This window comes from Dipodomys merriami, unplaced genomic scaffold (genome assembly GCF_024711535.1).
Source record: "Dipodomys merriami isolate MVZ:Mamm:240054 unplaced genomic scaffold, mDipMer1.0.p SCAF_420, whole genome shotgun sequence".
In the NCBI taxonomy this organism is placed as follows: Eukaryota; Metazoa; Chordata; class Mammalia; order Rodentia; family Heteromyidae; genus Dipodomys; species Dipodomys merriami.
Window position 1 is genome coordinate 45542 of NW_027205827.1, and position 15561 is coordinate 61102.

General features: G+C 47.4%; 1 protein-coding gene across 1 annotated transcript in view; it reads left to right on the plus strand.

Moving 5' to 3' along the window:
- Window positions 1-15561, plus strand: part of LOC138807538 (SH2 domain-containing adapter protein B) — a 136172-nt gene that overhangs the window by 42535 nt on the left and 78076 nt on the right. Inside the window, exon 2 of the mRNA XM_069993294.1 lies at window positions 9169-9289. Coding sequence (XP_069849395.1) covers window positions 9169-9289 — 121 coding nt within the window. The remainder of the gene's footprint in view (window positions 1-9168; window positions 9290-15561) is intronic.

The window sequence follows — 15561 nt, forward strand, 5'->3', positions numbered from 1 at the left end:
TTCACCTTTTGTCACATTTTTCTGTGAATCTCCTTCCCTGCTGCAAATTAGATAAACTTATATATAAGGCATGGAGTACAGAAATAAAAAAACAGTGACAACAGGGCACATAAACCAAAGGAGAAAGAAAAAAGAAATAACTGCAAACAGTACATTATAAAAACCTCTTGTTTCTATTTCTTGGAATTCATTTTAAAAAGTTTCATTTTATATGGTCATATATACCTAGCTATTGAGCTATTATGATCTTCTGCTAAGAATATCATAGACATATTCTAGGCAGTGATGTTTTGATGCGCATACTTTTCCCATGAGCACATTGGAAGTTATTCTTACTTCAGGGGCCTTGTCTTACCGTGAGAAAGCCTCACGGGCATTTGTGATCTTTTCTTGAGAAGGGAGCTGCCCTCCATGCCTTTTAGAAACAGCAAATGCTCCACATTAGGCTGGTTTGGAGATCTGGTGGGCTATAAATACTCAGGTCAACAAGTATTTATGTAGGGTCTCTCACACTCAGGATTTGATAGGGATCTAGTTTAGTCACTGCTGTTAAGAGTTCTGCTTGTATCACTTGGCTGCTTGAAGCCTTGTTAATGAAGTAGGAGGCCTCATTCTATTTCAGGTATCCAGGTGATAGTGGCAAGGTATATTTGTCCCATTGTCATTTTATGGACAAGGAGGTTGAGGTGGAATCAGACAGCACCTTCCTTTTTGCTCTTCTGGGCCAGAGCTGGTCTGAGTGTTCTAGGCAGTGGTCCCATACCCCTAGAGCAGGAAGCCTGGGGTGAAGGACTGTCTGTGAGGGTAGATGCAGGGTGATGGAGGCTGCTGGACTGTGTGTGGGTCCAGCCCTGACTGTGGTAATGATGGGCAGTGGTTTTGAAAGAAGAGCTGGGGCTCTCCCTGGGATGACTTTAGAGGAAAATGAGGTAGCATGGCATGTGTTGTAGGGTACATGTTGGGGTGCCGGGTAAGGTTTCCTTTACACAAATCATACAGACAGGATATTTAGACTCAGCAGGTTGGATAATCACCTGGATCCCTTCAGTAGTGAGTGATTAGACTGCTGGGTGTTCTGTTCCAGAATGCATGCATTGAAATAGGCTGAAAGCATTTAGGATTCTAAAATTCATTGCTTTGAGAGATGCTAACAAACCTGTCCCTACCACTTGACAGTGTCCTTGTGGGATAAACTGGGTGGGGAGAGGCTGTGTTCCTGCAGCCTCCTACCCTGACCGTGTATGTAGAGGGCGAAACTGCCTAACCTGAAGGAGTTTGGAGGGGGTGGGGTAGCACGGAAGGCCTGAGTTGCTGGCAGAGGCTGTGATTTGGAATGCATTTTTTTTTCCCTGACAAGCTGGAGCCTGCAGGTGTCTAGGCAGGCATCTATGGCTGTGGGAGGGGCAGGACTGGGAAGAGCTGTGGACCACTCTCAGCTACTCTGGCCTCCTGGTGTGGCACAGTACCTAGCACCTCTATAAAGTGGTATTTAGTAGAATATCAAGGATTCCCAGGTAGCTGGGTGGCAGAACTCAGCTTAAGATAAGATCACTTTAATAGTGATAATAGTCCAAGTGACAGAATCACCTAGTCGTGAGCTCCCTGCTGCTAGAGGCATGGGACTGAGCCCTTGACTAGGACCCGGTTGAAGGAAAAAGAATTTGGGATTTGGCGTGACAGTGTAGGGCAGAGTTATACCTTGGGGAGAAAGAAAGAGAGCTCATCCTCAGTCTAGAGAGAGAAGGGATAGGTGCCCTCCTACCCTCTAATTTTCAGGAGCTGCGGTTGATTGCATGAATGTGGCTAATTAATCTTCCCCAAATTAATTTCCTTACCATGTCAGAAGTGATTTATTGGCATACATGTAAGAGGTTAGTCTATGCTATTCAAAGCCAAGAAGACAGCGGAATGCAAGCAGGGGATACTTGCGTGTGTATCCATACCGGGTTCCTTGAGCACAGGCCATAGGGAGGAGGAACACTGCTGTCTCCCAGTGTACAGACAAGTTTCATTCCAGTTGTCTTGGTGTCTTGGTTATCCCAACTTGAAGGTGCACCTTACTCAAGAATAAAAGAGAAAGCTGGGCTAGTATCTCACACCTATAATTCTGGCTACTCAGGAAGCTGAGATCTGAAAAGCACAGTTCAAAACCATCCTGGGCAGGAAAGTCCATGAAACTCCTATCTGTAATTAACCACACACACACACACACACACACACACCTAGAAGTACACCACACACACACACACACACACACACACACACACACACACACACACACACACACACACACACACACACACACACACACACACACACACACACACACACACACACACACACACACACACACACACACCTGGAAGTAGAGCTGAGGTTCAAGCAGTAAAGCAATAGCCTTGGGCACAAAAGCAGTGGTGGGAATGGGGGTGGAGAATAAAAGAGAAAAAAGAGTCATATACAAACTTTTCTTTTCTTTTCTCTTTTTCTTTTGTTTTGGTGCCAGTCCTAGGTCTTGAGCTCAGGGCCTGGACACTGTTCCTTGCTTTTGTGCTCAAGTCTAGTACTTTACCACTTTGAGCCACAGTGCCATTTAAGGCTTTTGGGTAGTTAATCGTAGATAAGAGCCTCACAGACTTTTCTTTGCCTAGGCTAGCATTGAACCGGGTTCTTCAGATCTCAGCTTCCTGAGTAGCTAAGATTACATAGTATAAACTACCACTGCCCAGCATTCACAGACCTCTCCTCTCCTCTCCTCTCCTCTCCTCTCCTCTCCTCTCCTCTCCTCTCCTCTCCTCTCCTCTCCTCTCCTCTCCTCTCCTCTCCTCTTCTCCCCTCCCCTCCCCTCCCCTTCCTTATCCTCCCCTCCTCCCCTCCTACACTTATTCTTTAGGGTGCTAGAACTGTGACAGTTGTTATCACGCTTAGTTTTTAGCCATTTCCTCTGTGTAATTATTGGGGCTTTGTGAGGATGGGTTCTTATATTTCCCATTAGATTTCAGTTTCTCTTGGGTGGGGATCCAGAAGGTGCCCCTGCTTTGTGATAAGCACACTGCCTGTTCTTCAAGAAGTACTGGTACATTCCAGAATCATTTCATTATTTTCTCTCACAGCATTCATTCAAAGCTGAGAAACTACTCTGGCTCAGCTCACAGGTTTCCTGGAGTGGCCAGTTCCTGAACACTGCTTGTCTGGACTGTCCTTGTTCAGCTGTATCCTTGCTGTGCATCTACAACCTCATTCCCCTGTTCAGTTCTGCTACAGAACTGCCCACAGGCAGCCACCCAGTTGGGCAGTCCTTAGAAGACTCCAGGTGCAAGTGTGGACTCCATGTCGAGTGATGCTGAGAAAATACCAGGAGCATAGGCTGCTGGCATTTCTACTCCATGCAGAGCAGAAATCCTCACACCTTAGATTGGGCAGACTAAATAGCAGGAGCTCCCTTTCCCAGTGCGTCACTTTATTGGCTCAGCTGTCTGCCCAGAGTTACCCGGCTTGTCACTGCAGCTTCTGGGTCTACATCTGTTCACTACCTCTTCCCGTAACAGGTTCCTAGCTACAGGAAGCCTTCTCCAGATCGGTTCCTAGCTACAGGAAGCCTTCTCCAGATCCCCAATTGCCTCTTTTTTTTTTTTTTTTTTTTAAACAGCACCTCTGTTGGCATGGCAACAGAGCCCCAATCCTGTGGTCATCAGGCCTGCTAGGGCCTGTGTCATGATCCTAAAGGAGCCAAGACTGGCCCTCCAAAGGGGACCAAGGTATAGAACCTTCTGGCTGCAGCTCCCCCACACTATTTTGCTGCACTTCAAGGAGCCTTCCAGGCCCCAGATTACATAGAGGGCTGTGGCTCCTGGGCTTGAAGCTGGCAAGTCAAGGGCTATCATTCTCGTAGTGCCCCACTGACTGTCCCCCTAGCGGAGTGGCAGGCCTGTCACATAGCACTCTGCCCACTTAGCCAGGTAAAGAGTACATGTTGAGTTACAAGGAGTTGGTACTGCATCAAGGCAAAGCATGTCTCCTCTAAACGGTTCCTTAAAGGGGCTCTAAGGCAAGGGAGCTTGACCTTAAATTAATCTGGGTTCAGACTTGCCTGTCATGTGCCCAATACCTTGTGGGTATGTATAAACAATAGAACATCACAATTTCATATCTTGGCAGTTTTTCAGGACTCTTCAGAACTGTTGAGGAAACTGACAGATAGTCTGGCTAGATGGTGCATCAATGAGGAAGTGGCCTGACTTGGGACCACTGGTGATGTTCTCAAGTGTGTTTACTTGTAGTTTGTTTTGGAGTACAGTAGAAAGGCATCACAGCCTGGCAAGAATCCAGCACCTCCCCGGATGCCACCCCCTCACTTCCCAGGGAGAGAGAGCAGTGAGGAGATCCCACCAGCAAGTCCCTGGCTAAGGTGGGACAGCTCTTGCCCCAGCTACTAAGACAGCAGAGCAAAACAAGGTGACTATGACTTGTGAGAACTGACCATGAGGTGGTGGGACATTGAGGATCTCACACTCCTTGTTAGTAAGTTGATATAGGTTCAGCAGGAACCTCTTGTGTATTTCTGTAGTAGCTTGTCTTGCCTGTGCAGCAGCCCTTCTAGAAGCTGGTGGGGTCAAGGGGTAGGGAGGGGAGTTTGCTGAGAGCCAGTTACATGTGGCTTAGAAACATCTAGGCTTTAGAACAGCCAAGTCTTGCAGTCCTCAGGGCATCCACCTTCGTTACCTGCTGGCTTCCCAGGGGCTGGGGGGTGGGATTGATGTGGAGTACTCTCCCCATACCCCACTCCCTCCACTGACCCTGCACAGGCCTTGTTGCACAATCTGGAACCAGCCCTCAGGATTGCACAGAGAATGCTCTTCCACCTTCCTCTCTGAGATGGAGACTAAAGATGGACCAAGGCATGTCAGGTCAGCTCTCTCACTCCCATTGACCCTCAGGGAAGAAAGCTGAGAACTGCAGTTGACTTGAGTACTTGCTTGACTTTAATGAACAGGGCTGAGAAATAGCTGGGAAAAGTGAAATTCCAGAATAATATCTGGAAGCTTGTTTTCAGAATGGTGGGGGAGGGCCTGGCACTGCTTTCTTGTTTCTCAAACTTTCCTGATAAGAATCACCTGGTTTGCTTGTTAAATATACACATTATTGGAGCTAGAAGTCTGTTGTCTTACAAGCGTTCCAAGCCATTCCTGTCTTCAGGCAGGTTTGGGAAAGTCTGTCTTCTGTACCAAAAATAGCCTCTGAAAGAGAAATACTTTTGGTTTTGTATATAATGCTCCAATAGATTCTCCTTGTTGGCAAATGTTTTGACACTGCAGTACAAACAGTCTCCTTTGATCCTCCCTTCCCTCCAACCTCCAATTGGGGACATAGCTCTCTACCAACCTTTTCTCCAAAATAGAGATGCAGGTTTCTGTTTTGCCTTTTCATAAACATGTTTGTTGTGTTACGTTGTACTTATCTTGTCCTGTGGCTTCTTAACATTCAAAGCAGTGTCATAGAACTGTGCTAGCCCACAAAACTTTTTAAAAAACTTGCTCCTTCCTATTCCATAGCATGGAATTAGCAGTTTACTTAATGGTTCCATTATTCATTGGCAAGGTAAAGTGACTGCCTGTGTTTTCTCTTACTGTTGGCTTTGTGTATGTTTGAAAATAAATGTTAATAAACACAGGTCAAACTATGTGCATTTTGGTGTGCCTTTCCCTGAGAATGTGACGAGAGGTCCCTTGTCCACATAGAGGCAACTAGTTGCCTCACAAAAGTCTAAAACCTTGGAAGGGGAAGGGGCAGTACAGAAGGGTGACCAAGTGGCAACACCTATCTTCCTCCTGCACTTCCCTGAGGGAGGGACAGGAAGACCACTTTCTATCACATAGCTAAGACCCAGGATCAACACTCCAGAGCTAAGACTGCTGGAAAGACTTGAGTTCCATCCAACAGGATGTGCTGAACAGAAGTGCAAAGAGCCATGGTGGAGAGACCCAGAGTATTGGTGGAGCGTAGACCTGTATTGGTGGAGCGTGGTGGAGCGTAGACCTGTATTGGTGGAGCGTAGACCTGTGTGTGTGTGTGTGTGTGTGTGTGTGTGTGTGTGTGTGTGTGTGTGTGTGTGTGTGTGTGTGTGTGCGTGCGTGCGTGCGTGTGCGCGTGTGTGTGCGTGTGTGTGTGTGTGTGTGTGTGTGTGTGTGTGTAGATGTAGACTAGCCCTGTATCTTTCTGTTGTCCATTTACAGGGTGAGTTTCACAAGGCCCTGCCCCTCTGGGTTGCAAGGACCTAGTCAGTGAAAGACTTTTAGGGACACTGGACTAACCCAGGGTCTGTGGTTTCATTTGAAAGCAGAAAAAGGTGCTTGTCTAGCATTTCGCACCTATCCTAGGAGGAGAATGAAGGACAAGACAGCCCAAGTCCTTGTCCTCCTCCTCCTCTCTGACTCAGTGGAAGTAGGACCAGTGCCTGCTTTCCCACCTCAGCTCTGGGCCCTCTCTGGTTGCAACTATGTATTGGGGGCAGGGCTGGGGGAGGAAGGGAGTAACCCAACAAACTGTCAAGTATTTCCAATCTGAGACCAAAAAAGTCAAAGAATGCTTGTACAGTCCAATGGCTTGACCTGCAGAGGTCCCAGCTGCCCAGCTGGCTTCCTTTTGGATACATGTTCAGTAAGATGTACTAACTGAGGTGTTTTAAAGCAAAGTAAAAGCAACTCCAGCAGGAATCTAGGCCTGCTTCTTGGGGAAACTTATTCCCCTTTTAGCAGAAGATGGAAGAGCAAACTTTCACACAAACCCTCTAGCCTGCCTTGGGCAACCTGGTCAGTACTCACCGCCCAGTCCCGGTGGCTAGGACCTGTGGCTGACTGACTGCCTGCTCAACTCCCTAACACCTGGTTAAATTTTTACTCCCAACTATGACATGATTTTGTATAAGATTGGGCAGAGTACAGTGTTTGCTAAGTTTCAGGTTGTTTAAACCTCCAATTCCCTTTCCTCTACCAGCCTTACTTTGAAGTTCAAAAGCAAATTGATTAAACATACATTTTTAGGAACCTTCCGATTTGCTTCTTAAACTAACAGAATTTTAAACTAAAAAAAAAAAAAAAAACAGTAGGATTTCCAACTGTCAGCAGGTATAACTGGAACCATATGTCAGCAGAGACCAGGGGCTTTTCCTGGTTTGGGGATTTGTAAATTCTTATTGAAACGGAAGTAAGCAGGGCAGGCAGCTGGGGGCTGTGACAGCATGAGCTCAGATCTAATTTTAATTAGAAAATATAGATAGCGCCTGCTTTATCGCAGGCCTCCCAGAGCTCCTGTCTAAGGAGAACAAAGATTTGGTTTATATCCTGCAAGCCTCATGTTTGCAAATTACAGAGCATTTCCAAGAGGAACTGGAACGCTGATTTCTAGATTAGACTGAAGCATACCCGCCCCATGTTGCCCAGCAAATCTCCCAAATAATTTTGCTTTCTTGGGGAAACACTTCCTCCCTTCCTCAGTGCAGGCTACATGAAGGACATTAGCATTGTGGAAACTGTGAGGCAGTCTGGGATGGGAGCTGTGAGATCGGGTGTCATCTTCTGTCTAGTCCCTCGAACTCAAAGGCCTGGTCCCCCCCCCCTCACCCCCGTGTCTGAACTGTTCTGTTTGACAGTGCTTCCTGCATATAATTTTCTCCCTAATGTGTTCTGCAAATGGTGGAGTACAAATATCAAATGAAAGGCATCAGCAGGCAGAGCTCCCCCACCACCCTCTTCTTTCCTCTATGTAGTGTCATTTGAGCTCCCTGAGTCTCCAGCAAAGCCCTGATTACAAAGTCAGCTTCTGGATGTGCCTGCTGGACCCCGAGTTTGACCATCCTCTTCATCTGGAGGCAGCCCTGAGATGGGTGGGTCTGAACTAGCAGATCTGCTCCTGTTTGTGTATCTGCACTTGATCCCAGCCACAGAAGGCCAGAACTGCTCTGCCGATAACCTTCTGCTGGCAGCATCATACTCTGAGCAGCCAGTGGTCACTTGTTCCCCACAAACTATACTCACTGAACAGACAAAGAGGGATTTTCCCTTCCCCTGGGTTTGCTGGTCCTGCAGATGCCTTGCATTCCAGGATTTGGGAGAGACTAGAGGCTCCTGTGGTTTCTAATTAAACCCATGATTTAAATAACAATTCAGTAACCCCAAGGGTGGTGGGAAATGTTAACCTTCCCCTTCCTAAATGTACTGCTGTGTGACCTAAGAGGGTACCAAATTGGGGTGTGAGGGTACAGGTTGAGTGGGTTCTTGAGCTTTTCACTCTGGCCGATTCACACACCCCCCCCCCAAAAAAGTTAGAAAGTCAGAAGTGGGAGGGAAGTTGCTGTTTTTCCTTATAGGCCGCTGCTGGGAACTGTCACTCCTGCCAGGGAAAATGTATAACTAGGTCTCTGAAGCCTTAGAATTCTAGATACACATGTTCTTTGGGTAGTCCTCTTCCCCCTGAGACCTGCCCAGGTGACTCATTCTTCTGCAGCCAAAGTGAAACTTTTCTCAGAGGGAGGAGCTGGGCAGTAGCTGAGAGAAAAGTGAGGACACAGGAAGTGCCCTGCCCTCTGCTTAGGCCCCCACTTGAGCCCTTCTGCCTCCAAAGCCTTTCCTGGGCTTGTCTGTCCATCTCTTGAGTGGAGTCGGTGTTTTTATTTGACTGTCTGGGGTTCAGTCATCTACACAATGCATTGATCTCACCAGATTGTTGTCTGATGACCCAAGGCGTTGTGTTCCAGATTTGGGGGAAATGGAACATTGAACATAATTATCTGTAGACAGCTCTTCTGTGCCTCAGCCAGCACCAGGGCTTTGTCAGCATTTCTAAGTTTTCTGCAATCTTCTTTCTATCATTTCCTCCACTTCCATTCCATTCTACTGAGTCACGTTCTCCAAAGACACCCTCTGTGTTCTGCATTTCAGGACTTTGGACCAGAGGCCCTGTGCTCTCCCCTCACTGCCTGAATTGGGCTAGGCTGTGTGCATGGACTCAGGGGGCTTGTGCTGGGATTCCTGGTGTGTGGGCACTGGCTCAAGTTCCTGGCCCTTCTTTCCCTCTTAGTTCAGCTGGTGTTTACTGGATCAAAGCCTGGTTATGAACAAAAGAAGCCCTGGTGAACTTATCTCCCCCCCCCCCCCCCTTTCCTTGCTGCAGGTGACCATAGCTGATGACTACTCTGATCCCTTTGATGCCAAGAATGATCTCAAGAGCAAAGCAGGAAAGGGGGAGAGTGCTGGCTACATGGAGCCCTATGAAGCCCAGAGGATCATGACAGGTAAGCAGAGCAGCACAGTGTCTGATACGCCTTCTACTGCTATAAAACAGTACCATGCCTGGATAATATATAAAGAAAAATTAGCAGTGCCAGAGGTGGGGGTATTCCGAACTAGGATAGCTACATCTGGCCATGTCTTCAGGCTGCATCTTTAACAGAGGAGGAAAAAAAAAAAAAAGAATGGCAGACTATTTTAAGAATGGAAGACTTTTCGTTCGAGAGAAACAAAACATGAGGGGGTTGGTGCTTGCTTTGTAAACACCAACTCTCCTGTAACTAATGAAGTCCCACAGAGCAAGTACTCTCCCACTCCCAGGAAATGACATTAATCCATTCACGAGGTGTCCTTGTGACCCAAAGACCTCCCACTAAGCTCCACTTTTCTGCCTTGAGCAGTCAATGTTGTTTGTTTGGGGGAAACCACATTTTTAAATCTAGTACTCAACTAGACCCAAAACTTCGTGAGGATGCAGAGAAGGAGCTGGAGCTGGCCACGGAGGAAGATGGTGCTTTCAAGTGGTGGTGTGGTTGAGGTAAGCACTCTACCACTGAGCCACCTTCAAAGTGCTGGTTGAATATCACATTTGTATTGAATTTTCCCAACAGTTTACTGGATTATGTTTCACATATACCAGGAGTAGACTGACGGCACCAGGTATACGGATGTCATGTATAGTTAACCGATGATAGAAAAACAAAACATTTTTATAGAAATGGGGGGATAGTCCATCAAAATATTTATACTGAAATATACAGCATTTGGGATATAAAACTTTACTTTTTCTAGCAGCCAAGACCAAAGAGGAAGCAATGGTTCAAGACCTGGTGAATTGGTAGGAACAAAATTATCTCTGGCCATGTACCTAGGAATTCTTATCTTCTAGCTGGTGACAGAATAAAAACCTGGTCTTCATGACAGCTTTATAAGAAACATGGAGACTTTGCCCTAGTAGCTCTTTCTTGTCAAAACAGTCATATAGGGCCCAGAACACATGACTGGTAAATAGCATCTTTGAGCACTTTCCCTTGATTCCTCTTTTTTTGTTTGGTATTGGGACTTGAACCCAGAGCTTCATACTTGGTAAGCAAGTGCTCTACTATTTCAGCCATCCCAGCTTTTTTCTTTTTAAAAAGACTTAAGTCTTGCTATGCAGGCTGGCCTTAAATTCTTTAACAGTTAATCCTGCCTCTGGCCTACAGGAACTGGGATTACAGGTATGCACTACCACACCCCACCCTTGATTCCTCTTGAAGTAGAAGGGAGGGCAAGGAATGGCATTTAGTGAGCACTTATGTGTTGGACCCATGCCCAGCTTCTAGGGCTTCAGAGACCACAATTGCTAAAGGATCCAGCTCTGCCTCATGGAACTCCTGTTCACAGAAAGTGGTTATGTGGCCTCCAGAACACTTGGCTTCTTTGCACAGGGCAAGCCAAGACCTCTGCCAGGCCACTCATCATGCACACTCTCCTCCACTCCTCTGGTAAGTAGTCCTAGAGAGCAGCTAGAGGCAAGAATTAAGAGGATACTTGGAGCCAGGGCTCTAAAAAGGACAGCTCTCCTCCAGTGACTTGGGGGAGCCTTCACCACAGATATATGCCCAGGCCTTGTTGGGATCCCAAGTGCCCACCAACTCCAATGGATATGTGGGGCTGCTTTAGTTCCTGTAGCCCTAGACTTCCCCCAGCGTGGCTGGGCTGCATTTAGCAGGTCTTAAAGGGCTACTGAGTACAAGAGTGACTTTAGGATGCCCCAAGCATTTATAACATCAGGGTAGCAAGGAGGTCCGTCAGGCCTAACAGTCTCATTTTACAGATGGAGAAACTGTCATCCAACGGAGAGACTTGCACCAGAAGGCACAGTGGGTTGGCTCCAAAGTGCCCAGTGAGGTCCTAAAGGAAAGAGTATTTGTATTGGGTGTTAGGGTATCTCACAGACGGGGAAATGACAGGCCTGGGTTTATAGGCCATGTGAACAGGATAAGCCCCTTCCCTGTCTTACTGGTACACATGGGGCTAGCCTGAGGGCAGAACAGGAGCTATTCTGTGGGCCATTTTCTGGTTATCTGTCACCAGGGGTCTCAGGGAGTGGTGAGAACCTGGTATTTGTACAGAATTTGCCCCTGCCTGTTTTCTCTGGAATAGATTCCTGCTGCTCCTGTCAGTGGTCCTCACAATGCAGTGGCTACATAGCAGGGTAGAAGCATCTTTTATTATTATTATTATTGTGAAAATACCATACAGAGGGGTTACAATTACATGGGCTAGTAATAAGTACATTTCTTATCAAGCATTGTTGCCTCCTCCTTTGTTTCCCCTTCCCAACCCTTCCCATCTCCCCCCCATTTCCACCCCCCCCGCCCCCCCCCCCCCAAGCAAGAAGCATCTTGAGGGCTGGCCTTTTTAATGGGGACAGATCTAGTGGTATTTGGCTCTATCCAGGAGTCTGCTGGACCTCCTGCATTCTTTCCAGAGAATACCCCACAATTTGTTCATACATTTGTATTTAAGAAGGATGGTGAGCCAGGCGCCCGTGGCTGGGACTTATAATCCTACTTAGGAGTCTGAGATCTGATTCTGAACCACCCTAGGCAGACAAACCCTAGAGACTCTTATCCAGTTAACCACCACAAAGCCAGAAGTGGAGCTTTATCTTGAGCACTAGCCTTGAGCACTAAAAGTTCAAGGATAGTGATCTTACCACAGCTCCCTGGGACTTGATTCTTTGGGTGTACCATCACTGAAGTGATTGATGTGATAGATACCAGCCAGGATCATCAGCACACCAGGAGGGGACATGGCTTGTCCTGAAGGGATTATAGAAGAGCAGGGGTGGCATTAGAGACAGTTAAGTTTTCAGGGTAATCTTTGTTGGAGCTGATGCTGGGGTTTATGTCTGCATGTGTGTAATTCTTAGTGCCAGGGAAGTATCCTCTGTGTGTCTCTCTGCCTGGATGGCTGCCCTATGCAGTAGAAGCCCAGGCTGGAGTCAAGCAGATCTAGAGGTAGCCATGTGTCTCCTGAATGATCCCATGTGTCTCCTAAAGTGGACATGTATACTGATTGCTTTGGGCTGCAAACTGGCTGCATGTGAATGACCAGCTCAGTGATGATAGATAGTAGAGATGACTATGAAAGCAGCTGTCAAATTCCTAAGACTTGTTTCCAGCCATTGGGGAGTTCTCATTGGATCCTGCACCCTTTCAGGTGTAGGGACCCCACTTTACCTATGGAGAAACCGAAGAGCAGGGAGGTTAAGCAGCTAGCTCAAGACAATTCAGCTAGTTAATTGTGGAGTAGACTTTGTGTTTGAGCCATACAGCATTTTCTCTCTAGGGCCTGTCTAGCCCTGGTGCATTGTTACTGTTTAGATTCCAAGCACTGCTGACTTGGACTGTGCTTAACTGATGGGGTTTAACAGTCCTCAGTATCTCAGGGCCCAGGGCAGCAGTGGTGGAAATCTTTATGAAGAGATAAATGAGCATCCAAATGGAGCCAAGGAAAAGTGTGCATGCTCACCCAGGGCTTTTGCTCCCCCTGCCCCCATCTGCCTCAGCTGTTCCCCTCTACAGCTACCACTTGTTACCTATAGGAATCACATCGTCACTCCAGAGTTGATGCCTAGGTCTTCACGATCCTCAGCCCAAATGCCCACCAGCCTCTTACACCTCATTCTCTCTCCCCCACAGCATCTCTGAAAGTGCCTCTTAAACTCTACAGGGCTATGAAAAGATAGTGCTATGGAAAGATAATTACACACACACCCTCCAAGCTTTCCTTTCTGTGGATAAGGAAACTGAGGCTTTAAAATGAGTAACATTTTTGAAATGTTTTAAATCCACTGATTAAAGTAAAGCTGTCTTATGAAGCGATGAACTACCCATCCCCAGAGAGATCCAAGCAGATGCGAGACTGCCAGCTTTGGACAAAAAAGGACGTTAACATTTCAGATGGGTGGTGGCTTAAGCAGCCTGTGAGGTCTGAGACGCCAATTCACTGATCTGCCTTTCACCCATGACAGCCCCAGGCAGGGAGCATTAAAGGACCCCATCCTTGGATCTAGGTAAGGCTGGGGACATCATTCCTTAATACCAGGCTGGTTCATCCCAATTGTTCATTCATTCAGTCTTTCCTCTTATTATCCTTGGCCCATCTCTCAGATTATAGTCTTGGTCTCTCCCATGCCCCATCTGGCCTTCAGTTTCCTCATATAAGAAAGAACCAGAACCTTTCTGGATTTCCGTCCTGTCCTTGTGTTTAAATATTTGGTGTCCCCAGGCCAGGCTTCTTGTTGGGCCAGTGGTCAGGTTGCTTCACAACATAGTTTCCCCTTTCCTCAGGTCTCAGTCACAGGCTCTGCATCTCCAGCAGCTGGAAACCTCTGATGGAGTAGAGGGTACTACACATTCATCTGACCTGTGTGGATCACTTAGTATCATTCCTGAAAAATAGGGCACACGTTGCCAATGTGAGTCCACAGGGAATATCAGCTTTGCATGTTAGCCTGAGAGCTTTGTCCTGCTTGCTCCTTCATGTGCTATTCTGTGCTGTTGAATTCTCTGGCCAGTCACTCTCTACAGGGTTCTCTGCCCAGCCACTGGCAACTAAAGCATCATGGTGCTGGAGCAGGAGGCCCTTGGGACCCCTTAGTGCACTTAGTCCTCATATAGCCATTCCCAGAGGGTCTGAGGAATTCACTGAGAGGTTTATAGCGCTAAGGACCCCTGCTTAGGTAGGACTGACTGACTAACCCTTTGTGCCTTTTATAAAGTGTTCAAGGTGTCATCTCACAAGATGACTCACTTCAGCATTAATTGAACGCATTTTCAGATCATTTTACATAAGCAATTGCACATTAAAAAGTCTTTGGTATGCTTCTATTATTAAACCAACTTTATAGTATAGTAAGAGAGAATTAAGAAAAAGTCATTTTGCAGAGGTCTGTTTCCCTGGCATGGATGCCTTCCTTGGCTACGCTTCCCTCCTCCTCCTCCTCCTCCTCCTCCTCTTCCTCCTCCTCCTCCTCTTCCTCCTCCTCCTCCTCCTCTTCCTCCTCCTCCTCCTCCTCCTCCTCCTCCTCCTCCTCCTCCTCCTCCTCCTCCTCCTCCTTCTCTTCCTTCTCCTCCTCCTCCTCTTCCTTCCTTTTTTTTGGGGGGGGTCAGTTGTGACCTCTTGGCCTAGGCACTGTCCCTAAGGTCTTCAGCTCAAGGTGAGTGCTCTACCACTTGAGCCACAACACCACTTCCAGTTTTTTGGTGATAAATTGGAGATAAGAGTCTCAGGAATGTTCCTTCCTGGACTGGCTTTCAACCACAATCCTTAGATCTCAGCCTCCTGAGTAGCTAATATTACAGGAATGAGCCACTGGTGCCCAGCTTACTCCTCACTTCTGCCCATTGTAACTTGAGGTGTTTCTAGCACTGTTCAACTTCATAAAGCCCATCGGCTGTCCCCTTGTGTCTTCTTACCCTCTGGGATGGCCTCTTTTAGTGACAGCACTGAATAAAATGGTCCTCTGTGTTATGTGTTATAGTCATGCATGACCTCTGTTGCAGAGGACAGGCAGAGAAGGTGGCCTTGGCTCTGCTGCTGGCTTGCTGTGTGACCCTGGGAAGATTACTGCACTTCTTTGGGCTTCAGTCCCTCATCTGTAAAGCTACATTCTGCCTTTTCTTCATTGGGTGTCATGAGGATCCAAAGAGTTGATGGCTTTAGGCAACTTTATACACCCTCAGGTTACCTGTGATCACATTGGGCTTCTCCACCTGCCCCAGTCAGCACAGCCTCTGACAGTCCTGGCACTTTCCTCCCTTCCATTGGTGAGTACATTGCCCTCTGCTCTCAGGAAAGGTGAGCACTATCTGAATGCATGCTCTGGAGGGCCTGCCTTGGGCTCCTATTATCTAGGACTAGACTTTTGAACACCACTGAATGCCTCTCAGAGAAGAGCCGTGACTGGGTAGTGGAAAAGCTGTATCTGGCATTCCTGAGATTTCCATTTTGTTTGCTGTTCTGTCTTCTCATTCCTAGATGCTGGTCTAAGAGCTGTAGAACCCAGGGCCTTCCAGTGTGCAGTTCTGACCCTCTCTGCCCAGCTCTGCAGTGCCCTGGACTCTGCTCCCATGAACTTAACCTCTCCTCTGCACCTGGGCTGCACCTCCCCCCCCATCCCCCCGAGTTGTGTCCCTGAGTCTTCTCAGAATCTCTGTCCCTGCTACCTCTCACTCTCTGCCTCCCCTGTGCTCTTCCTCTTCCCCGCTCTCCCAAGTGGCCT